Source organism: Populus euphratica, unplaced genomic scaffold (assembly GCF_000495115.2).
Source record: "Populus euphratica unplaced genomic scaffold, PopEup_1.0 scaffold274.1, whole genome shotgun sequence".
Taxonomy (NCBI): domain Eukaryota; kingdom Viridiplantae; phylum Streptophyta; class Magnoliopsida; order Malpighiales; family Salicaceae; genus Populus; species Populus euphratica.
The window spans coordinates 488593-514542 of NW_011499993.1; the positions used below are offsets into that span (position 1 = coordinate 488593).

Consider the following 25950-nt stretch of genomic DNA (forward strand, 5'->3'; position numbering starts at 1 on the left):
ACCCACCAAAACTTCATATCATATGATAATTAATGCCACTTAATTCTTAGTACATGTACGTGATGCAAAATGAATTTTACTTCGCATCATTTCAAAACTTTTGGTTAAAAACTAAATAACCAAATGCATCATGTTAACTTGTACAACAAACCTAGTTATATTAACGAATTAGTGGTTTTCTAAGCGGGCCCTAATAAACGGCTCAAGAACTTTGTTTTCCTTTGGTGGAAGAATCAGGCCACAGAAAGGCTTGCATTACAAACTTTCTCTTGTAGTTCAAGTTACCACGAGTAGATAAGCCATAGGAAGCCAGGAGAAGGTCAATCTTCGATTCAGGCATGTCTTCATAATCCTCCTTGGTGTATTCTGGGTAGTGGAGTGGCATCTGAAAGCTGCTACCGGTGTTCTCTTCTCTAATCATCTTTGGGAGCAAACTACGAGTTCTTGTACTGGGTTCCTTGTTTTTCCTATTCTCCTCTTGCACTTTGTGGCAGCCACAGTTTTCCTTGTGGGTTCCTTCAGGAAAAAGAAGAGTAAGACCAGAGACGTAGCGCCCGCGCCCCATGTTTTCAATTAGCCAGCATCCAAAAAATACCCTTGATTCCACAAGAAGAGAGATCCTAGTATTGATTGCAGCCTGTATTTTAAAGAGGAATGTTTCCTTCTAGAATCAGGAATGCTTAACGGGAAATAAAGACCGACATATATAGAAACAATTATGGAAATACAAGCAGTAACCCTAGTTTTAAAATTGGAAATAACTATCGTGGAAATATATGCATTTAAGAAGAGGAATATTGGCATTTTGGATTCAACGTGTTGGAAATGGGGCTGTAATATGCATATTTTTTTCTACAACCAAATCAAAGAATGAACGTATCTCATGCTTGCTTTTGCTCGGAAAATTTTGAGCTGCAGCAATTATGAGACCTTTTGTTAGAAATTTATTTAATTAATATAATTTAAATAAATTATAAATGTATGAGAAATTAATTTAATATTTTTTATTTTTCTACTCAAATAAATTTTAATTTTTTAGATTTAATTATTGATTTATAATTACCAATCAAAGATTGATAATTGTGAAAATTAATTATTATTAGTTCTTTAATCTTTTATCTTCTAAAATTCACTATAAAAACAAAAACAAGGAGGTGGAGAAAGAGTTTCTAACTTAAATGTTTTTCAAAATTTTAAATGCTCTTTCTCACTTTATTTGTAGTGTTTTTATTAATCTTTTTATGTTTTGATTTTCCTTTCAAAAATCTAAAACTTTGGTTCCCTTTATTGAAAAATAATTGAGTCCTTTTATTTTAGTTCAAATATCTTTAAAAATACATCTAAATCAAGATAATGCTGTTGGAATCTTGGAAGCCACACTACAAACATCTTAATTGCACAATTAAGGAAAAATAAAGTTTTAAGGATAAAGAATTCATATTAAACAATAACAAAAGATTCATTATTTTAAAGTGTTTTAACAAAGTAAATACCTTATTTTAATTTAAACATATTTAATTTTATTATTAGTTTTGGTTTAGTTTGATTTTAGTTAATTTTGATTTTTAATTTTAGATTTTAGAAATTAAAAAAAAAAGAAACAAATGGAGAAATCAAACTAGAAAACCAAGAAATCAAATTAAACCAAGCAACTCTTTTTTGTCTAAGAAAATCAAAATTTTGATAAAAATAGCCCCAACTTTTTTATTTTTGCTTATTTAGACTTCTTTAGTTGTAACAAAAGTTAAAACCAAACCGATCAATTTGGTTATTTGATCTGATACAGTTTAAAATTTTAAAAAGAAATTCGGTTCAAGTAATTTTTTTTATCTGAACCAAATCATTTGAACCGATATTCACTTCTGTTAGTAACAACGAGTGCAAGTCCTGGTTAATCCTATCACCGAAATATAAAAAGAAAAAACGGCAGAAGTAAAAGATAAGAAGGAATACACACACACACACACACATGAGGAACCAAATTCACAACACCAAGCTCACTTTCTTATTATGAAGATATCACATTAAGGGACTCAGCTAGCCAGAAAGAGAACAAGGGCATAATTTATGCATAACAAAAGCCTATTACTCAACATGACAATTCATAACTGTTGTTTTTTCCTTGCAAGAAGAGAAGCGCAAAGAGCTACGTCAAGGAGAAGGCTTCTGTTCTTGCTGAAAGTTAGGCCACAGAAATGCTCCCATTGCAAACTCTCTTTTGTAAGCCAAGTCATTGTGTACAGGTAGCCCATAATCAGCAAGGAGCCTGTCAAGCTGCCATTCAGGCATGGTTTGGTAATCTTTCATGGAGTATTTGGGGTAGTGAAGGGGCATTTGAAAGCAATTAGCATCATTCTTTTTCTTGCTATCCATCTTCTCTATCTAGTTTCTCTTACACAATCTCTATAACTTTGTAACTAGTCTACGTTGGAGTCTTCTAATTCTTGGTTTGTGGAGTCAGTTTCATATTATATAGACGGGCTCACGGGTGTCAGTTGTTATGGCTGGCTCTATTCGCATGATAGGTGTCATGAGAATGGGTTAGTTTAACTTCTCATGAGGTGCATTAGTTGTTTTTCTGGAACCATAGGGCGTGTGTGCCAGTGCAGAGGCAATGGACGGAAGGAAGGAAAGGGCTAAAAAACTTTGCAAAACTTTATATTACAAATTTAAGAAGATGGCCCTCTTAGTTACCATAGATTGTGCCTTTTAAAAAAAAAAACTTAATGTGATTTAAGTTTTGAAGATATATTGTATCGTATTAATCATAATTATTTTTATTTAAAATAAATTAAAAAATTAAATAGATCTTAATAATAACAGAATAATGATAATAGTAATAATAACAACATTACATTAAAATTAAATATTTAAGGATGTCTAATGATGCATAAGATTTTTTTAGGAATAAAACTATTTAGTAGAATTCAAACTATTTTTAATTTTTATGAATTTTTTAATTTATCATAATTTGTTTTTTTAATTAGGTCAGCAAAGTAGATATAGTCTTGATACATGAAAGATGATCTAGATTAAAAACAATAAAAACTTTATGCCCCCGTAAACATTCAATAATTCATGACAAAGCTTCATCATTAACCTCTCCTCTCTTTTTTAATTAATCTTCTATCCCTTTCTTTCAAAGTAGTTTAGCCAGTTTTGTGAAGGAAATCACAAAATTAAAGATCATGAAATCGAAGGTGCGTTTTTCTTTGAGTGGATTTTAGGATTTGAATTTAATACTTTTTTAATAAAAATCTTAATCTTCTACCTGTCTCCTTAGGATAACAAGGGATTTGATGTACCAACCAAGGACACCATCAAATATTTTCACATCAACATTGAACAGAAATAAATACAAAAAAAAAAATCGAAGAACAAAGAGGAAGTGGAAGAAAATAATTCAATCTTTAGCAAATTCATTAATTAGTATTTATGTTTTCGCAAACAAAATATTTATAAATCCATTTATAATTTAGATCTCGACAATTCCATACTCTTTTTTAGAATTCTTTTTCCTAAAGAAAAAGAGATGTAAGTAATGTAGAGAAGAAGTTTTTTGAAAAGAAAAACTATCAAATTGAGAAAGATCCCCATTGGATCAAAAATAATTATTTCTTATATTACGTGGATTAACCGATTAATTTTAATAAAAACTGGAATTAAGTTATAATTAAATACTTGACACGTATGTGTTTGTTAGACTTGGAGGAACTTCTAGGTGGCTGCCTCCCTCTGAATTTCGAGCTTAAACTAGGTTGTAAAATGGTGCCAGTCTGCCAAACAGTGCAGTGCAGTGCAGTGCAGTCGTATCTATGCCACAGCTAAAAAGCCGAAAAACGAGAAAATAAAGCCGTTCTGCACTCCAGTTTTCACTGATTCTGCACTCCATGCTTTTGGTCTCAAAACCTAATTGATGCACAATATATGTAACATAAACCAATTCTGATGGGGGGTGTTCTTGAAGGCTGTAGAGCAGTGATGTCTAGTTTTATATTCCTAGTCAAGCAAGTCTCTGTTTTTTTGCCCTCTCTCGATAACAGTAATTCTTGGCTCCCAAGGCGCCACAAGAATTATATCACTACTTAATTTTAGTTTAATGTAGCTCACAAATTTCTTTTGGGACAAAAAAAAAGTCTCATGAGTTTAAAAAAAAAACCCATTGTACCTTAAACAATGATGTTAACTTCGGTTCAAATTAATGAGAGAATTTAAAAATATTAATAATTCAAGATTTAATTAATAAATTGATTCAATCAAATTTGATTAAAACAATTTTTTAAAAACAAATAACATAGACAATTTGTTAAGGTTAGGATTCAAATCTTGTTACCCTTTCCATAAAAATAAAAATAAAAACTGTCAACACACTATGATTGCAATTGTAATATAATTTATTTAATGTTATATATTCAGTTAAAAACAAGTTGAAAAAAATATTGAAACAACACTTGTAACTAAATGTTGTAGTTTTTGCAATTATAGGTTAAAAATAATTTAAGAAAAATATTTTTACTTATAGTTTTTAAAAAAATTAAAAGAGTATATTTTGTTAAAGTTGTTGTGAGGTGAATTTTTATATACAAAATAAACAAATAAAATAGATTATTTTAACTTCTACAAAAACAAGGTTTAAAAGGCAATTATATATAGGTACCATTAAAAAAATACAAATTATTTAACTAATCAATCAATTTTTTTTATGTTTGAAAAAAAATGGAAGCTCCTATTATACCTAATAATCTCGAAGTAGTTCAAAGCCATAGTGTTTTTTTGTTTTCTCTTCATAGACCTTATTATATCATTCTTAAAAATTTTTAATTAACATGTTCGTTGGAATTCAAGTTTTTAATGACCCACATGTGATCTTATTAACATGATACTAGATATCTTTAATAGTGGTCGGCCAATCATAGACAACCTCATAAATAAATAAATAAATAATGATTTGAGTTAATCTAGGTTAATTTATCAAACCCTTAATCTTGATTATGAAACTATAATAAATTTATAGAAAATAAATCAAAACAAAAAATAAATCATAATTTCCAATAAACTTATTATTGAATGATGAAATTGAGAAAAAATCAATCTAAAAAAAATTCACAATAAAATGACTTGAGCTTTATCCTAGTTAACCTGCAAAACATGTAACTCAAATCATAAGACCAAGATAATATCATAAAAATCAAATCAAAATAAATCATGAAATCTAATTTATAATCAATTTAACATTAAAGGATAAAAATTATCAATTAAAAAAAAAACTAAGTTAATTAGGTTAACTTGCCAAACCTGAGACTCGTCATGTGACCAAGCTAACCACTTATAAAACAAGCTATAATAAATCATGAAACTTAATCTCTAATAAATCAAATATTGAAGTATGAAATTCGAGAAAGAAACATATATTTAGAAAAGGAAAAACAAATATTGAAATAAATTGTATTTTGTAATGTAATGTATAGTAAAAAAGCAAACTACAATGAATTATGAAGTTCAATATTTAATAAACCAAATATTAACATATAAAATTATAGAAAGAAACATAGATTTAGAAAAATAAAAAAAGTGAAAGCAAAAACAAAAACTCTTGAAATGAATAGTATTTTATAATGGGATGCATAACAAAAACACCACATCTTTCACCCTTATTAGTTTTTGTTTTACTAATTAGTGATACATGTAAATACATTATTTTAATTCTAGCTTATCTAACAAGATGCCAAAAACACATTTCAAAATAATAAAAAATAAATAAATGACTCGAGTTATAGCTCTAACTAGGTTTAATACGTTGGTTTTCTTTTAATTAAACTATATAAAAATAGATAATGATAATAAATGAATGAAATTAAAAAAAAAACATAATAGGTTGGAAATAAACATTTAGAAGTACAAAATAGGATAAAAAATTAGCCTAAGTAAACCCGAGATAGCGTGATAAACATGTATTCTGAATAATAAGAAGCAAGCCTGCCCCTATTGCTCTTGTCATGAAATTAAGATAACTAGATAAAGAAGAAATAAAAAAAAAAAGAAGCACAAAGCAATTTTTTTTTAATATCAAATGGTAAAAAAAAAAAAGAAAATAAGTCAAAAAAGATGTTAACCACATTAACTTTTCAAACCTATAACTCAAATCATTAGACTAGAAACACCATATATGAAAAAAGTATGAAACCTAATCCCAAGAAAATAAAACATTGAATGATAAAATTAAAAACAAAATTATATAAATGAATCCAAAAAAATAGCAATTAGGAAAATGAGAATAAAAAATTAAAATAAAAAATAAATTAAAAGGCAATTATATATCTTTGATTGAAAATATCTTTAACCAAAGAATAAGAATCAAAATGATAAGGATCAAATTAAAAAAAAAATCATAGATTTAGATTAAGTGATAAAATTGAAAACCAATAAAAATTACATAAAAGAGTTAAGAAAAAAAATTAAAAATCAAAAGAATAAAGGCTAAAGTGTGAAGAAAAAACAACTCATGATAAATTGACGTTAAAGGATGAAAATAAAGAAAAAAAAATCAAAACTCTACAAAAAGGATAAGGACAAAAATCAAAAACCAAAAAAACATGAACCAAATCTAACAAAAAAAACAAATTGATAGGCAACCTTGAAAATCCAAATAGCCAAGCGTGAAAGCCAAGGAGCAAAGAGAGAAAGGAAAAATAAAAAAGGGTTATCAACACTAAACTAGAAATTATTTCAGTATACGTGCCAATTAAGGATGAAGGAGTTGCTAGTAGGATTCAGTTATCACTTCAGAAACAATGTTGCACACACTATTCAAAGACTTTGACAACTCTTTTTGCATTGACACATGCAACACATGCGTTGTCAATTTGTTTTAATAAATAATAAATATTAAAATGCAATTATGCTCTTAATCTCATAAAAAACAATAACAAAAAAAATGTTAAAATAACAAAAACAACCTTTGACTAATGCTAAAGTTTCTTTGACCTCGAGGGAATTTTAGTAAGTGGAATATTTTTAAAAATCTATTAAATACTAAAGTAAAAATATGCCTCTTATTATCTAACCTAACAGTAAAAACAAATAAACAAATAAGGTTAAAATGACAATAATGGCCCTTGATCAAAGCTAAGGTTTCTTTGATCCCAATGGCATCCTAATAATGATATTGTTCAGTTAAGGATGCAAAGAAAAAAAATGCACTTTTACCATTACAATTCACAATGCATTGTGGATTTCACACTTCTCATTAAAGGTACATTTGTTTACCTTTAACTTTTGTGTTTGCGGTGCAAAAAACATAGTAAGTTGTTTGGTAACATACTAACAAGATTAAAAGATTGATGTCTTTTCTTAAGTGTAGGAGTGTCAAAGTAATAAATAACCCAACAAAATCGAGGTCGAATCATAGAGAGGTTAACTATATAAATTATAAATAATGATGATGATGATGATGAGTTTAATAGGACTTTGAAACGTAAGATTAATATGAAGATTAAACAATGATAAAAACAAATACCAATATTAGAGGATCCACTATAATATTAAAAATAAATATAATATAAACTCTTTTTATTACTCAACTGAAAACCACATATAAAGGAGGTTCTAATCGGATTATTTGTCATTAATAAGTCATTATAAATTGTTAACATAATCATATTAATTATCTTATTTAAGTGACACCAAAATTTAAAATATTGTCAGAAATTCATGATGGTAACTTATGTTAACAACAAATCAAGTTCCTTTCATAACACAGGTGTAGGTTATATCATATAATTGGCTATAAAAGTGTCAAACATTTGTTGTACCAAATGTTTTACAAAACAAATTTAGATTAACCATTTAACAAGCAAAGTATTAACAATAAATAAGATACAAATGATAAGACATGTTAATAGTAAGTTGTATAGGATATAAGTATTGAAATCTATATTGAGTTTATATTATACTTATCATAATACTATTAGTGAAACTTTTGCACCTTGACATAATAAACTTAACTAATCATAATGAAGAAGAGAAATATAAATAAACAAGAGAAGAATATGATTATATATGTATAGTAAAAGAAATGAAAGGCATAAACAAGAAATTAATGAAAGCAAAACTTAAGCATTACAAAAATATAAAGAAAGAGAGCAAGAATATGATCGTGATTTGAAAACTAAAATGTCTAAATGTATGACAAATGTCTTCCTTTATAGGTCAAAATTCAAAACTATTGATTTTATGACTAATTATTGAGTGGATGGCCACCTCTTGACTTTGTGACAATCCTTACCTTCTTGTCTGAATAAAATATTATTGATAACATCATAATTTGAACAGATAGTCATATGAAAGTTCTGAGAAATTGTCTCAGCTTTCTAACAAAAAAAGAATCAGTGCATCTAGACCTCTAGAACTTGAGATATGGGCTAAATACTGAATAGTATTTGGACTATGGGACAAATTCAAACTTCTCTTTTGAAGCTAAGATTTGGTCTTCCAAATAGTAGAATTGAGTCTTAGACTCTCATGAATGTTATAAGCTTATGTCTTAACTTTACAGCTATATAAACCAAACTAAAATCCAAAATCTATAACTCCAGATATGACCCAATGACTGAATAATATTGTAGTTTGAATTGAATCAGCATCTCTTTTCTAAGCTTAACCTTTTCTTTATCGTTTCACTTTCAATAGTTAATCACATCAATCAATCATTTGAATTATTAAATGTGTCTGCGTTTAAAATAAGCACATATCATAAATTAAATTTATCTTATATTATAAGATTATTATTATAAAGCATGCTCTAGTTAAAGAGTTATTGATACTTCAAGTGCAAAACGATGATATAAAACCCTGATAAAAATATACTTTTAAGTACTAATCACACACTAAATTATGTTTTATACTGTAAGGCCCACTAAAATATTGAGTTTGGAATATAGTTTTTGTAACGCAGTTTTTACATGCTTTTTTAATTGAGTTTATTGTTTGTTTTTGCGTTCTAGAAACACTTTTTTAAAAATTTGAAATTTTTTATTTTTTTTTACTTCAAATTGATATTTTTTTTGTTTTTAAACCAATTTGATACGCTGATATCAAAAATAATTTTTAAAAAATAAAAAAAATTGATATATTTCTAAGTAAAAAGCACTTTGAAAAGCAACTGCAACCACACTTCTAAACACAAATATATATTTTGCTACACATAAACTTCAATCATAAATTTTACCAAACACGTATCTAAATCCAAATATTTTATAAATATTTTTTGCTACACTTACCAAACATGTATAAATGTTTTTTTGCTACATATAAACCTCAACCATAATTTTTACCAAACACATATCTAAATCCAACTAACCATACCTAATCTTTTTTTTAACTTATTTTTTTCAAATCACAACAAAAAAATTTATCTAAAAAATAAACACGCTCTTAGTATATCTTTTTTTTTTTAAGGTAGAGTTTTAATATGTGTCTTGAATTATTTTTAGCTAATTTTTGTTCCTCTAGAACAAAAGGGATAGAGATAAAGGAACAAAAGGGATAAAGGAACAAAAGGGATAGAGATAAAGACAAAACCAAGCTAATTTTTTTAATAAATGTCTCTTTAAATATTTCATGGTTTTTTTATTAAGTTTAAAACATGTTTTATCGTACACATGTATCAATAATTTAACTTTAAAAATGTAATTTTATTAAAAATTTGTTTTCTTTCTATTTCATCAAATTAATATTGTAAAATAAATTGCTTAAAATAAGCTACAAATCATTTTATACAATTTAATAATTTGTAACAACTAAAAAAAACAATGAATTAGAGTATATAATTTTTTAATGAGTTAAATAAATTAATTAATGAAAGAATGATTTTAATCAAAAAGTATATGAGCTTTTTTGTATGAGTAAATTTTTTAATGTTATATAAACAATGGATTTAATTTTTAAAAAATTGATATAATAATTTAAACATAAAAATAAAAAATGATCATATTTTTTAAAGAAATCGAATTAAATTATGAAGAGGTGAGTATTATTTGGTCACAAAAATATTCATTTATGATGACTTTACTATTTACTATTTTTTTTTAACTATGATAGATATTAAATATGCATTGATGCAAATATTTCATTTTATATATAATTGATTTAAATAGTTTTTATTATTGAACACATTTGGAGAAATGATTTAATGACTTAGTTATTCAAATTTATTTATATTATCTTTTTAGTGATAAATTATCTTGTTATCACAATAATGAATTCTTTTCTACATGCAACAAAATTATCATTTTAAGTTTGTTTTAAGAAATAATACTCATTAGAAACTAAAGTGAAAATAATAATCTTTGTTTATTATTCCAAATGTTGCATGTTTGATGATAATATATATAAGGATAAAACATAATTTTATGTAAGTTGTTAATATTATTTCTGATGTGGTTAACAGAATTCTCAATAGAAGAATTGAGGGTATTTTTCATGTGCTGATAAATATATATAAGAAAAACCTCCGATGTAGCCATAAGAAGCGTAGCCTAGACATAATTGTTGGCATAGCTGCTAACATGTTGTTGGCATAGCCTTAGACATAATCGCTGTCATATTTGTTATTACATGTATTAGGGTTTCACCAACCATGAAAAAAGCTTTTGAGAAACTATAATGAACTGTCTTGTTGCTCAGTTTCCACGGATGTCAATAATTAATGTGGCTGGAAAAATTCTCAATAGAAAAATTGAGTGTGCTTTTCATGAGCTGATAAAATTAGATCTGAAGGACTTAGTGGGTCCAATAAAAATTGATGAGGCTGGAAAAATTCTCAATATAAAGATTGGGGGTGCTTTCTATGGGCTGATAAAACTAAATCTAGAGGACTTAGCAGGCCCAATAATACGTGTAAGAAAAACCCTCCAAAGTTCAAGTCAATATAGTATTTGTTTAGATAACGAGGAGAATAAATATTTTTTAGGCTTAAATATTTTTTAAATTTTATTTAAATTTTGCATCATGCTTGTGTTTTTTTAAACATATATTATCAAAAAAGATCAAGTCTAGAGAAATAAGTTTTGATAGGCATTTTATCTAGAGAAGTAAGCTCTAGAATTTTTTAAAATAAATATCTTAGAAAATATATAAGATATTTTTATGAATACATGAGAAAGCTAAGTTTTTTTAAAATAAATATCTTAGGAAGTATCTAAGATATTTTTATAAATATCTTTGTAAATACCAAGAAGTTTATATTAAATATTTTATAACATATTTATAAATTTATATTAAATATTTTATATAAATATCTAAGTTATATAAAATAAGGTATCGTTTTATATATCAAACAAATGACTGGTAGAGAATATTAATTGATATTTTGTAAATAAAAAAGGTACTGTTTTGGAGAAAAGAATGTGTATCCAATTATACAATATAGTACAAGATTACGACTTTCATTCATTGTTAATATAAAAAGCATCTTAACTTTAATTTTTTTCATTTTTAAATTTTTTTTTCTTTTAATCTAATCCTTATATGGTTAATTAAATGAAATTAGGTTTGCAATTATAGTAAATATACCAAAGTAAATTATAGAGAACTAAGATGTAAAATACAGAAAAAAATACATAATTAATCTTAAATTCCTAATAATTTTCATTTTGATCTCAAAAATTCTTTTTGTTCAGTGTATGGATTATAGAAAAGAGAGAGAAACTCGTTAGAAAATAGTAGGAAAGAGAAAGTTGTCAGGTTATCCACTTTTCAAAGAAAAAAACTCATTTTTTTTAATAGCATTTAGTTTCATTCAATGATAGTGTTCAATGATGGTAGTTTTGAACATTTATCTTATCTAAAAAAGTAAATCAGACTTAGTCTATTAGGTTATTTATGTTGGTTTTTGTGGTATGAAATAGATTTTTTAGGTGAAAATGAATTGAAAATCTAATTTTTTAAGCTAGAAAACCTCTTTTTCAGTTTTTTAGCCAACACAGTGGTAGTCAGATTTTGGATTAGTACCTACTAGCTAATACACATCTATTTTTTTTTATATTGTAAATAAGAGATGGTTGTCCGCTTCTTGTAAAAGTAAACAAACAAACAAAAAATTATTACCCTAATGTGTGGGCTTGCCTCTAGCCTAAGTGTCTAAGCTCTTTTTTTAATGGCTTAGACGCATTCGGCCACAAGGCCTATACACCTAGCCTGACTTTTTTATTTTTTTCTTTTAAATTCATCATGTTGGTGGTTTTTTATTGTTTTTTATTTTATTTTTAACATTTTATATTTGATTGATTTTAAATTAGTTTTTATATTTTATTATGATATAATTAAAATAAAAAATATTTTTAAACTATGTGGAGTCCATAATCAATCACATGTTTAGAAGATTGACCTAGATCAATCTAATATATTCCATTCTTAGTGTTTTTGTTTAAAAAAGTTATTTTGAGATTTTCTTAAAATCGGACTATAATTTTATTGATCATCTAAATTATTTTTAATTATATAAGTATAAAATTTTTATTTTGATTATTATTATTTTCTAAATCTATTAAGTTAATTGTATTATATTAAAATAATTTTAATGTTGAAATCTAGAATAAATAAAAAGTTGAGTTAAAAATATTTTTTGGTTTGATAAAGAAAATGTCAGAAGTAATTTCCAAACGTAGAATGTCCTAGAATTACCTGCCGAACCACTTTACTAATCACGTTCGAGAGTAGTTAATTTGCCGGAACCTTGTGTTTTAGGAGACGTGGGTTCCATACAGAATGTCGGGCATGCAATGAGCTTCGAATTAAAATCCGAGTTTCCATCATCATCATCGTCATCAGTAATGAGTTCCAGCTATGATCGGAGTAAATAAAAAAAGTCTTAAGCAACAAGAGGGGAAGGTTCAACACGTCTGATTTGGAGAACAAACCAGAAGGACATCAGTTTCTTTTCCTTTCCTTTCCTTTCAATCTTTCAACACTTGCACTCACTCACTGTATATCTGCAACACTGTTTGTATTCTGTCAATGAAGTAGTGCCAGATAGACACAGAGAAAGAAAGATATCCTCATGACTCTCAGTGTCTAATCCTAATCAATTGCCATCATTACTTACCCAGCTGGTACCTAACTGTATTTGAGCTTATCTCCCCCTCTAGCTCCCCCCACCTTTCATGGGCGGCTTAGAGGTCCCCTTTGTACACTAGCTACCTAACAGCTGAGCTGCTGTGCGCTATTTAGTTTAGACTTTGACATTTTACTTGTACATTCATTGATACTACTGCCACTTATCTATCACCACACTTGCGGAACTTGAAGCATGAGCATGCACTACTGGAAATTATTACTTTAATATTTTAAATTTGCATGCATTGCTTGTTTGGCTTTGAAGTAGTTTTTCTTTTTTTGTTATTGTTATTTGAAAAAAAGAAGAATTTTTTTGGGATAAATTAAACAATTATATAATTTTTTAAGGTGAAATAACATATTTTGATGTAAACATGACATTTTAATAATATTTTAATTTAAAATCATGATATTTGATCAAGTTTTGTATTAAAATTATAATTTTTAATTAGATATCATGGTTCTAAGTCGTAATATTTTTAAAGAGATTGTTTTAAGAAATAACTATACATTTGATAAAATAGTTGGAAAACAATCAAAATAGTTGGATCATTTTAGTTATCATCTAGTTTTGACTTGTTTTTTTTTAAGTCTAAAAAAGTTTATAAAATCATAATTTTTGTTAATTTGAAATTTTATATACTTTTGACAAAGTTTTCTCTATATAGAAACCACACCCAAAGTTTTGTCCCGTTTAAAAAAAATTACAAAAAACTACAATAACCTCAATCAATAAAGTCTAATTAAACTCAATATATTCTCATATTCATAATCATAAATAGTCATAAGAATGCGAAAAAAACATATACATGAAAAATGAATAAAAAATAATTTAATAATACAATATTCAAATAATTTCAAAATATATAAATATAACTCATCTATATATCTACATCTACATAATCTACTGGATGATCTGAGCTTATTCTAGTAATTAAAAAAAAAAACACATTCATGATTAGATCTAGCTTCTGCTCCTACTTGAGTGGCCTCGTTCTTTGCTACAACATCATCAAGAGTTAGCATCTCTCCAAAGATTTTAAATCTAGTATGACAAAAATTTAACCACTAAGATGCTACAATGTGAACTTTGCTCTCTTCGTTAATACTACGAAGATAAGATGTGGCCTTTTGAACCTCCCTTAACAAGAAGCCAACTTAATATTAATAAAACATTAATGTTAAATTCAATGATAAATATATAAAACTCAATAGTTAACATATATTAATCATAAATTTTTTTTTATTACTTATGTGATGTTAAATATGTTGGGCTTGTTGCTCGTACTGTATAAATTCAGGTGGAGGAACCTGCTTGTGATTCGAAGTAATGACCATTTGTGTTATACTCATGTATGAAAAAATATACTCATCATTAGTAATCACATGATGCATTTCGATAAATATCTTATTCCTCCATGCATCCCACTGTGATGTATAAGTATTATGTCGACCTAACCAATCGTAATTATTATTTTTACCCCTCCGAGTAATGGCATGCAATGCATTACTCATATTGATATTGACTGGAATGTGTTGTTTATAACTGAATAGCTGCATTATCTAATTCGAATAATATAGCTCAATCATCTCAAAACATATTAATAGGACCACTAATATTCATATATTTATCTTGCTAATGTAGCTTATTGGAATAATGACCAAGCCTTTTTTTGAGTGAGGCATCCACATGACCTTTAGATTATAAGTTAAATAAATATCAAACAACAATAATTTGATATAGTTAATTATTTCATTTAACAAAAATTTTAAAAAATAACAAGCTATTTATCAAGCTCGCTCCAATAAAATGCAAGCACACATACTGAATTATTTTTAAAAAATTAGCCAGCACACCACCTAACATTAAAAATATGTTAGTTTAATTGCATTTTTCAACTTCCAAGAACACAATATAAATACATACAATTGCAAAAATAACATCACAATACTTATATATTAGTGGGAAACGAAATATAACCCTTATAGTTTGGACTGTCATATCTGGCAATCTTAGTATTTGAGGCTTCAGGTCTATTCACATGGAGATGTTTATACGACCATAATTGTTACTAAATAAAAATGTTTTGTAAAATTTGTTATGCATGAAACATTTAAATCCAAATAGTTATTTAGATTTTTTTTAATTCATACTGATAGAAGTACGAAACATCACCTGACCAATTTGGTCTCCTTCACGAATAAAAGATATAAATATTTGTACAAGGATACCAATTCAGCATATCTCCAATTATATGTGAGGATAGTGTCAAAACTTTTTAGGAGCATTAGGTAAAGCAGAAGAACATATCTCCCTATGAGGTCAGTGAATAATACATTGCCAAATAGAAAGAGTATATATATTTTAGTATACTTATATATAAATTCAAATCATCACAATAATTAACACAATCATAATAAATAATTAATATATTTGAATCGTAATTGATTTTGCATCTTTGTAAGACGACCTCAGCACCATCATTTGATGCTGTTGAAAATATCTCTTCAATCTACTTAAGACATATGCTACCTCCTATTTAATTCAGAATCAAGGGGTGCTAACCCAAATGATCGATCGTATAAACTATCTTGATGCGTGCATTTCTATCTAATATTATATATACAATAGTTCTACCACTAGTAATGTATCTTTATAAATAAAGAAAAAGCTGATTTTATTTGTTATTATTTTCTTTATTAACAATTACAAAAGCTAACATGAATATCGCATCATTAGCATAAAAAACAATTGCAATTAATAACTTCTTATAATATTGCTCATACAAATATGTCTTAACTAGTAATGTATCTTTATAAATAAAGAAAAAAGTCGATTCCATTTGTTATTATTTTCTTCATCAACAATTACAAAAGCTAACATGACTATCGCATTATTAGCATAAAAAACAATTGCAATCAATAACTTCTTATAATATTGCTCATACAAATATGTCTTATCAACTCTGATAAGTGGTCTATAATATTTCAAATCTTCAATACAAGGTTCAAATGATAAAAAAAAAACTACTATACTATTATCAAGATTTCCTTTATATGTTCAATTAACAACTATTTTAGGATTTGATTCATTTATTGCCTCCAACAACTTAGGAAATTTCTTAAGAGACTCCTCGTATGAACCAAAAGGATGTTTAATCACCTTATGTTTTGTGACCAATGCTTTGTCATATGATATTTTATATTTGTAATGCAATTTTATTTCATTCCATATACTTACAACTATTATTGAAAGATTATTCATTATAAGGATTGATATAACACTAGTAAGAAAATTTGCATCAAGTGGTGGTTTTTTTTTTTTTTAAAAATCAAAATACATGTGTGTGACCCTTTTAACTTTACTATCTCAAATAAATTTGTTCTTTTATAATACCCTCCATGCAAATACCACTACTCCATCCCTTTTCGCAATCAAATATAGTATCATTTATTTTTTGTAGCAAATCATCCTAAACTATTTCTATCTCTACCAACTAAATTTAAAGGACTAACAAAAGTTAAGACACACATATTTTAATTAGATACTCATGTACAATATTATCATGTTCAAACAACTTTAAATAAAAGAATCAATCATTATCTTGAAACTATAATCATACACAATTAATATAGGATAATACTGTTGTTTATCAATTTAATATTTCTAACTTATTTCAATATTAATATCATTATAATTCCATTCAAGTGCATGATAAATAATTTCTTTTATTTTTATATATGACATGTCTAAATTATTGGTTAACAACAAATTACTCCTACCATTATTTGTGATATAATTGTTCACTTCATGAATAATAATGTCACTATAATAACATAGCATAAAAATATTATGAGATATTCTAAAAGAATTAGATTTTAGTCAATTTAACATATTTTTTTCTAAAATATATTATCTCAACTTTAACCACCAGCAAAATTGTATCTACTCCTGCCATTGTTTGTAACGCAATTATTCACTTCATGAACAATAATGTAACTATAATAACATAACATAAAAATATTATTAGATATTCTAAAAAAATTAGATTCTAATCCATTTCTAATCAATTTAATATAATTTTTTTTAAATATATTATCTCAACTCTGATCACAGCAAAATTCAATTAAATTCCTAAAATTTAATGTTAAAGCAAACTTAACCAAAAATTAAATATAATTCATGATATCTTATTAATTGATATTTTCATATTCAATTATATTAAATCAAATATAAATTAATATAATTCAAAATAAATACTAAATTCATCTGATGAATACATATGCATATTTAATTACATTATTAATCAATTTCAATAATATACATAATATTTAATTTGATAACTTAACATAAATTAAACATAACAAATAATTAATTCATAATTAACTTAACTTATTTCATGTTCAACTATATTTACTTATCATTTATTCAACAAATTTTAAATTCATTATAAACCTTATATTCAAACCTTAAATTCAATATAAATTCTAAATTCAACCTAAAAATAATATTTAATTTCAATTAAACTAAATAAAATTAATTAACAACAATGTAATATATTTACTTACAGTTATAAAACTGCAATAAAGGTTAAGGCGGTAACTGTAATGGTAATTGTCATGTTTTAAAAGTACAACAAAGTCAAACAAAAAGACTCCCTCTAATTTTTTAAGTTTAATATGCTAATTGTTTTTAAAAAAAAAAACCCCAAAATTTTTAGTAGAATCTAGAGATTTAAACAAATAGAATCAAATATTTGATTAAAAAAAAACAAATTAAATCACAACCTTAATGTGTCAATATTGTGATAACATTTGACTAGGTTAGAAAAAATAGATTTTAACAAAATTATAAATTTATAATTTTTTGTAATTAATTAAAAAAAACCTTTTAAGTGAAACTCATACAAAAATGTAGTATTACTTAACTAACCAGTTACTTTTAAAACTATAATAAAAACATGTTAATTAAAAAAATAGTATCGATAAATACTTTCATAGTTTTGATTAAAAACTCATGGGAGTAGATAACCTAACATTGAGAGACCATCTAGTACCAGATGCAAGGTCTCTTAGACTCGATCAATTAATGGTTTATACATCTCCTTTTACTTCGAGGCAAGCAATAGAAATTGAAAACTTAACTTGTTTATTGTGACTGTACCGAACACAACCAGTGAATTTTGTAATATTTTCCCTCATCTACAAGCAAAAAATTGCAAGTTTTGCACAGTACTCCACCATGCAAGCATCGGAAGACTCAAAACATCAAGCCATTACACACACAGAGAGAGAGAGAGAGAGATGATTGTAGCACTGTCAGTTTCTATATTCATCGTCTTCTTGACACTCATGGGCAACAATCATCTTCTAAGAAAGTGCCTTAACTGGCCAGCTATAGCTATTACCGGCGCTTCTTGCACATGCATATCAACATCAGCTCATGAACAAGAAACTACCTGGATACAACGGTAATCCAAAATAATATAAATAAGCACCATAATATACACCAAAAAGATATATCATATTTGATACCCCTAACCGCTGAGAAATACTAAACCACCATAGATGGAGGAGCACTAGCAGCACTCTTGTTGCCATCACGATGGCCACCTAACCCTGTCGCCAACTTCAAATCCAGCTCCACATTGCCGCCGCCACTAGTTCCTTTCCCCTCAAAATTACTAAATAAATGTGCCACAGAAGTAACAACTGCACACTTTCTACCACCATTACCAATCATTCTGTTGTTAGAATTATTAGTCCTCCTCTTCACTTCTGCATTGTTTAAACTAGAACTTGAGCATGCAGTTGAGGGAGAAGGAGGAGAAGGAGATAGGGGAGGCAAGACAGGAGGAATTTCAAAGTTAGTTCTTGCTTTTGCACCTCTAAGTCTTCTAGCAGCTGAGTCATATGCACGCGCTGCCTCCTCTGCGGTGTCGAATGTTCCAAGCCAGTGGCGGCACCGCCCTATACGGTCTCTTATCTCAGCTGACCACCTCCCCCATGGCCTCTTTCTAACCCCTCTATAGGTCCTTTGCACTGGAACCCCATTATTAACACAGTTTCTCTTAGCCCCCCTTTCGTGTTTTCTTTCTTTTGACCCGATACACTGAGAAATCGAAGGAAAATCCGATGTTTCTGAATTCTTGGTATTGGTCGTGCCAAAAAGGACTTCTTGGCCAACAACAGCACCAATTCCATCGAGAACAGGTGGTGTTTCGGGTGGTTTCTTGATAATACCGGGGTGGGAAACAATAGCCGAAATACCAGTCGAAACAGGAAAGTAAGCTGTGGGGTCGTAGTGATTTGAGGTAAATGGTGATGACAACGAATTTTGGGGTTGTAAAAGCGATCCACAAAATGATGAATTTTCAGTTAGGAGCCTAAACATTTCCGATAAATGATATGTTTCGGGTCTAGGGAAGAACGGGATGGGGAGTAATTTTTGGTTATTCATGGTGGAGTAAAACAAGTCTCTTACGGCAAAGGAGCCTAGCAAGGGTTTATATACACGAGGCAAAAATAAAAGAATTATTTATTGAAGAGATTGCATTTTAAAAAAAATAAAATTATTAAATTATTAACTATTGTTTATTTATTCATTTAAGGATTTAAATAGATACGCTTGTCAAATTTGATGGACCGTAATCCGTCATATTTACAGGGTTGCCCTTCCCTGGCAGGAGGGATATCCTCATTTGAGTCATTTCTAATGTCAGAAATAACCCTGTAATTTGTTGGGAGGTCTCTGTTTTACAGATACATTTGCAGAAACATTTGCGGGGGTAAATCATAGTTATTAAATAAAGACATGGTAAGATTCGGGTGTGGAGGTTATTTATCAATAATTTAACTTAATTTTTTATATTAAAATGATATATTTTTATTTTTTAAAATCAAATAATATTATTTTAATAAAAATCTTAATTCATAATAAAACTCAAATATAATTAGCTTCTGAATTAATGAGCCATCAAATTGTTCTATAAGCTAAACCATGTTTTATACCTATGGTATAAATATTATATGGTATTTTGCTGCTTTCAGCTATAACTATGCATCTATGCTAGTTTAATATTGTATTGGAAAGTATTTATTAATATAACATATTTAAGCATAATGTTGATATAGCATATCAAAACTATATATTATATAAGATATATTTAAAAAATCATCAATTTTAATTCCTTTTAGACTAAAAAAAATTACATGATGATTTTTTTTTGAATAAAGATATTATTTTTTATTTGATTTAGGTTTTTACCTATAAAAACAATTAAATTAAAAATTTATAAAATATAAAAAATAAAATTGAAATCAATTCAAACTGATTGATTTTGATTTAGTTTGATTATTATATATTAAAAATTAAAATATATTTAATTACTTTTGATTCAGTTTGATTATTTTATATTAAAAATAAAAAAAATATTATTTTTTAAAGGTTTTTTTAGATTTTAAAATGAGATTGGTTAGATTATTATTTTTAATTTGATTTATTTTTAAGTAAATGGGTTTGGCTCGGTTAGTTCTACCTCCTTGAAAGAAAAAGAGCGGGAGGGCATAATCGTAAGTAGAAGAAAAACAGTACAGGTTTGCACAGAACCTGATGATTTGATGGGTATCAAAGGGACGTGGTGGATGCATAGTATCGAGGTAGCTAGGTAGGGTGTATTCATTAATAGCCGTTGGATTACGTAAATCTTTTTTCAGCGTCACGTTGTCGTCAAAGACAAGATCGTTTGACTCCATTTTGTGCTTAGCTTCGCCATAGATACACACACAGACGATAGACGCAAAACCCACAAACCTAATTGCTTGGTTGTGGAACCAAAGGACACCAAAGTAACCAAGAAGAGAGCATGTAAAAAACCAGGAAGAAAGGAGGATTTCCTGTACGATTTAGTCATGGGAATGGTTCATTGGCGTATGATGACATACGAATGGTCTTGATCATGTCAATCACTACTTCTTCTAGGTGGATTACATTGGAGGTTTCAAATTTTGCTTTGATTTTTTTATTTTTTATTTTTTTTGTTCTGGGTGGGGAAAATATCTTGATTAGACTGTAATGTCTTGGGGTCGTGCAAAAGAAATTCAATGGAGGGTTTGGAAGATCTTCTTCAAAATGGGAAGATCTCTATTCTCTAGGGTTAGACAATGATGGTTAATGTAAATGTTATCAATCAATACTCGTATCACTTTATTATTGTTTATATAAAAAGAAAGTGAAGAGGAGCCCTCCCCCTCCCTCTCTCGTTCTCTCTCTCTTTCTCTTCTTTTTTTAATTTTTTTCATCCTTATTTTTTTGTAATGATTGTCTGAGATGCATTTAGAGCAATACAGTTGACTCAAATATAACACGTTAACTCCTGCATAGTTTAAAATTAAACCTAGATAAGGAAAGGATTCGAATCTTGATGTTTTTTTTTGTTATATTAATTTTATTCTTGAATATTTATTACCTGTTAGTATAATTGCTTTTGAAAAGTCAAATCATTTGAATTATATGAAGTAATTTTTATATAATTTAATTTTAAATTTAATATAAATAAAGAGTTCAGTGGAAAGATTATCTCGTTAATTTTATTATTTTTTTTTAATTTTATCATCCAATTTTTTCACTTAATAATTAGGTTGTTTTAGACTAGCTATCACTAAAATAACTCTCTAATATTAAATCTAAGGAAGGCAAGGAGGTCTAGGATTTTAAATTGCTTATTGAATTGGTTTTAATAATAATATTAAATAATTTCTTGTAACTTAAATATTTTTTATTATATTAAAAAAATTGATTTTGTCGAAAGAAATATGCATATACTAGTAGATCACTACAAGTGGTTGTGCAATGCAAGCATCCACAATGGTACTGAAATAAAACATAAAGCCTTGTTTTTATCTGTTATATATTTTAATTATTAAAATATTTATGTCTTTACACATACTTGTAGTTATTATTAAAAAAAAATATTTTACTTTAACATTATACGGCAAAGATCCTTTCAGATAAAATAATGGTGTGATATGATTATAATTTTTTTTTTATTGGATAATACAAAACTAGCCTGCTGCCTGCGCTACGCCAAATGGTTTCAAACACAAAGCCTTATTTCAGAATATAAAAAAAACAGAGGCAAAGTCAGCAAAAGTAGAATTTTAGTTTATAAGATCATGATTACAGAAGTACTGGGATAAATATATATCATTGTTGAAGAAAGAGGAGGCGAGTAGATCGACAATATAAACACAATTCACTGCAAAAGCCATGCCTGAGCTCAGAAAATTAATTGTTAAGGAAGTAAATACAGATCAAGGTGACTTTTTTAGCAGCCAAAAGAAAGTCCATGGTGTAGATTTACAAGGTAATCCATGCATGAATGAGCAGCGGAAGTGTGAGTGGTCTGAAAGAGCAGACCGAGGGTGATTTTCAATGTTTTTGCCGGAGGGAATTACTAACAGTTGTAAAAAATTAAAGAAACTGGAAGAATGTTCTAGGCAACGATCCAAGCGTAGTAAAATGGTGTGAAACAACAGTGGGAAGAAGACATGAAAGCAAATTAACTCTACAATAGAAGCTAGAAAAATTAGGTTTAACCTTTCACTCAATGCACAGGAGGATTTCGGTGATTAATGCCTTCCAATATGAGCAGCAATGAAAAGATGGTGATTCATTGCTAGCAAATACGTCTTCAATGTGTTTGCACATGTGGACATTTAAGCACGCTTGTACGGAGAAGGAAAAAAGGACATATTGAATAACTATGATACAAAATAAAAGGAAACGACAAATTAACGCATGAGAAAAAAGACAAAAATAGTATAATTTTGGATGTCATGCCTCCCTATTACAATATTTAATTATTATTTTAATTCAAAAACGTAATATTTACAGCCACAATATGTAAATGTAATTGAGAAAAAAAAATTGAAAGTTACATTTAATGAAAATAGGGTTTCAAATTGAGTGGTAAAATTAAGAAATAAAGAAATTTTGGAGGCCTTTTAGGATGATGGTATTTATAAAGCACATGCACTTTTAGTGATTTTTGGTTTAGTAATGATGCTTGCTTAAGGTAGGTTTTGCTTAAAAACAAACTCTGGAAAATTTTGTTGTGTGTTTAGATCAAATAGGGTATTTTTTGCTTAAATAAAAAGCTTAATGAGATCGATTATTTGTTGGAATTGATTTATAAAATATGTAATGGGAGTTTAAAGCTAAATTATATTTGTGGCTCACTTATATTTATGGTTAAAACAGTGTTTTATTTTATGATTCAAGATAAATACTTTAACATATAATATTAACATATTTTTAAAACAAATTAAAGGTGAATTAAAGATTATTTTTAATGAGCATTTGCATGGAAAAAACTTCAAATCCCAAATAATTTGTGGATTGGGCTATAAGTTTTTGGGTTCATGAGTTTAATTTTTAGTTTGGTTAATGAAAAAAATATTTTTTTATCAAGTAAATGTCTAATCAATAATTATTTTTTAAGTCTCTAAAATATTTTATAAATGAACCAATACCATAATTAGTGATATAAATGAGTGAATAATTATTTATAAACCCTAACATTTATTAATATTTTTATGAATTATGAATATTTATAAATTATAAGTAATTTATGAACTATTAACATTCATGAATTTAAATATTTATAAATTATTTCATGAATCATGAAAGATTGATGAATTATGAATATTAGTATTTTAGTTTTCAAGTTGTATACAAAGAGTCTTGGATGGGTGGAAGGCATAAAAGAAATTCTTCAAGTTTTTTTTTGAGTTATTATTTTTAATAAGTAAATATTCTAAACTAATCTAGTTTAAATTTAATTTTAATACTTGTTTAGTTAATTTACATGTTAGGATTATTTTTTCAATATTTTTTACAAGCTCACATAGTAAATATATGCACGCTAGCTTTTAAAATAATTGCATAATTTCTATATTTATTTTCATATATTTACATGATTTTAAACTAAAAAAATAGGCTCACTGTCTATTCTCCTTCTTATTTTTATGAATTTTTGGAAAAAAAATTATTTTCCTGAGTAAAAATGTATATTTTTCAAAGCATAACAATGAGTTACAAAACAATGCAAACATAACACAATAGTCATATTAGGAGCAAAACAAATAATCGAGAAACACGTGGATTGTAAAGGGTCTTACTAGACTAGCGAGTGTACCAAAGATTCCAAATATGACACCTGTGCCTATTCTAAATGGTTGGGCATTTATTCCATACAAGATACCCTCGTCTCTTTTGGCTCACACGGTCATATGCAAGGGAGATAAGCATACCTCAGTTAATTTGAATTTTGTGTTTTTTTTTTAACAAAATTAATTTTTTTATATTGTTTAATGTGCTATTTTAATAATAATTTTTAAAAATAAAAAATATTATTTTAATATATTTTAAAATAAACAACATTTTAAATCAGATTCTCGTAAATTCTTCCATCTATCCAGCAACCACACCGACAGGTCGTAGCTGCATTAATTGTTTGCACAGTGAAGAATACCTATGACATCACTATGCACACTCCACTGTGACCCACAGTTACCCTCTAATATAGGTGGCAAAGGACTTCACATCATTATTCAAGTACCGAGGGCTCTCCCCGCCATGAACCTTTGCGTTTCATTCGTTCTTCTTGTTTACCGACATTGTTTTCTCTGGTTAGGTGGCCGCGCTTCATCATATGTTAACTTTTTATTTTTATAAAAAATATTAGATTTAAAAAGATCAAGCCTCACTATAACATTAGACCGACAATAATATTTATAAGGTAATTAATCATATTTATAATATTAACGCTATTAATTATAATAATTATTATATTTATAACATAAATAATACTATTCTTAATGATAATAATAATAATAATATTTATATAATAATATTTAAAAATCTAAAATCTTGTAACCTTGAGCTATGATGTTAAATTCAAAAAAATTGAATCCTAACATATGACCACCAAGAGTAAAACAAAAACTATTCTTCCACAAGACCCAAACCCCTTTGTCCTATTATAATTATACCTCCTTTCATTTTTAATTGTCCTAATCCATAATGATGACGATGATTTTTTTATTTCAAAAAAGTAAATAAATCATTTAGGTATGATTTATTTTATTGCATTTATAACACATTGAAAGTTTCATGATCCAATTTTTTTATAATTTGAGAATATTTTTTACCATAATTATTTTTTATGAAATTTTAATGAATAAGACCTTTGATAATACTGTTGTTATCCACATTCACATTGTAATAAATCTTGATAAATAAGATTTCCCAATCTAATTTAACTTTATTATAATATTTATTGTCATGTTAGACCTCTTTTTACTTAGGAAACTTTTTACTTAGGAAAGGTTATAGGTATTTGAGAATATTATAGTAATTATTTTTTAAAGTGTTTTTCATTTGAAATATATCAAAATAATATATTTTTTAATTTTTTTAGTATTAACATATTAAAAAGATATAAAAACATAATTTTCAATTAAAAAACTAAATATTACCCCACCTCTATAAAAAATGCAGTAACAAGAAGACTTGTTTACGGTGTCAGAATAAACGTAACCATTGTTCTCCACTATCAATCACTTTAATTCAGCCATATAAAGAGTCATCTCATCATATATATAATCTCATCATATTAGATTTCCCAACCTCATCAATATGATGTACATGTTTTTAGTTTCCACTTCCAGTCATTTCCTCCTCTTCCTAATTCTAGAAGGTTAATTGATTATACCAATAGTTTATAGGGTAGGATAAGTATAAATTTTGCCCTTCAATTTTCAATTTGATCCCCT

General features: G+C 27.2%; 2 protein-coding genes across 2 annotated transcripts; both read right to left on the bottom strand.

Moving 5' to 3' along the window:
- Positions 1–202: 202 nt before the first annotated feature.
- Positions 203–565, bottom strand: LOC105140516 (uncharacterized). Its single transcript, XM_011047385.1, has one exon. The coding sequence runs from the start codon at positions 563–565 to the stop codon at positions 203–205; it is 363 nt and encodes a 120-aa protein (XP_011045687.1).
- Positions 566–18408: 17843 nt separating this feature from the next.
- On the bottom strand, positions 18409–19574 carry LOC105140505 (ethylene-responsive transcription factor ERF084-like). The gene has a single exon (XM_011047368.1). It carries the CDS (start codon positions 19571–19573, stop codon positions 18668–18670), a length of 906 nt encoding a protein of 301 aa, XP_011045670.1. The 5' UTR covers position 19574; the 3' UTR covers positions 18409–18667.
- Positions 19575–25950: the final 6376 nt, after the last annotated feature.

Coding starts and splice junctions, on each gene's coding strand:
- LOC105140516 (XM_011047385.1), bottom strand. CDS start 565: ATGGGGCGCGGGCGCTACGTCTCTGGTCTTACTCTTCTTTTTCCTGAA.
- LOC105140505 (XM_011047368.1), bottom strand. CDS start 19,573: ATGAATAACCAAAAATTACTCCCCATCCCGTTCTTCCCTAGACCCGAA.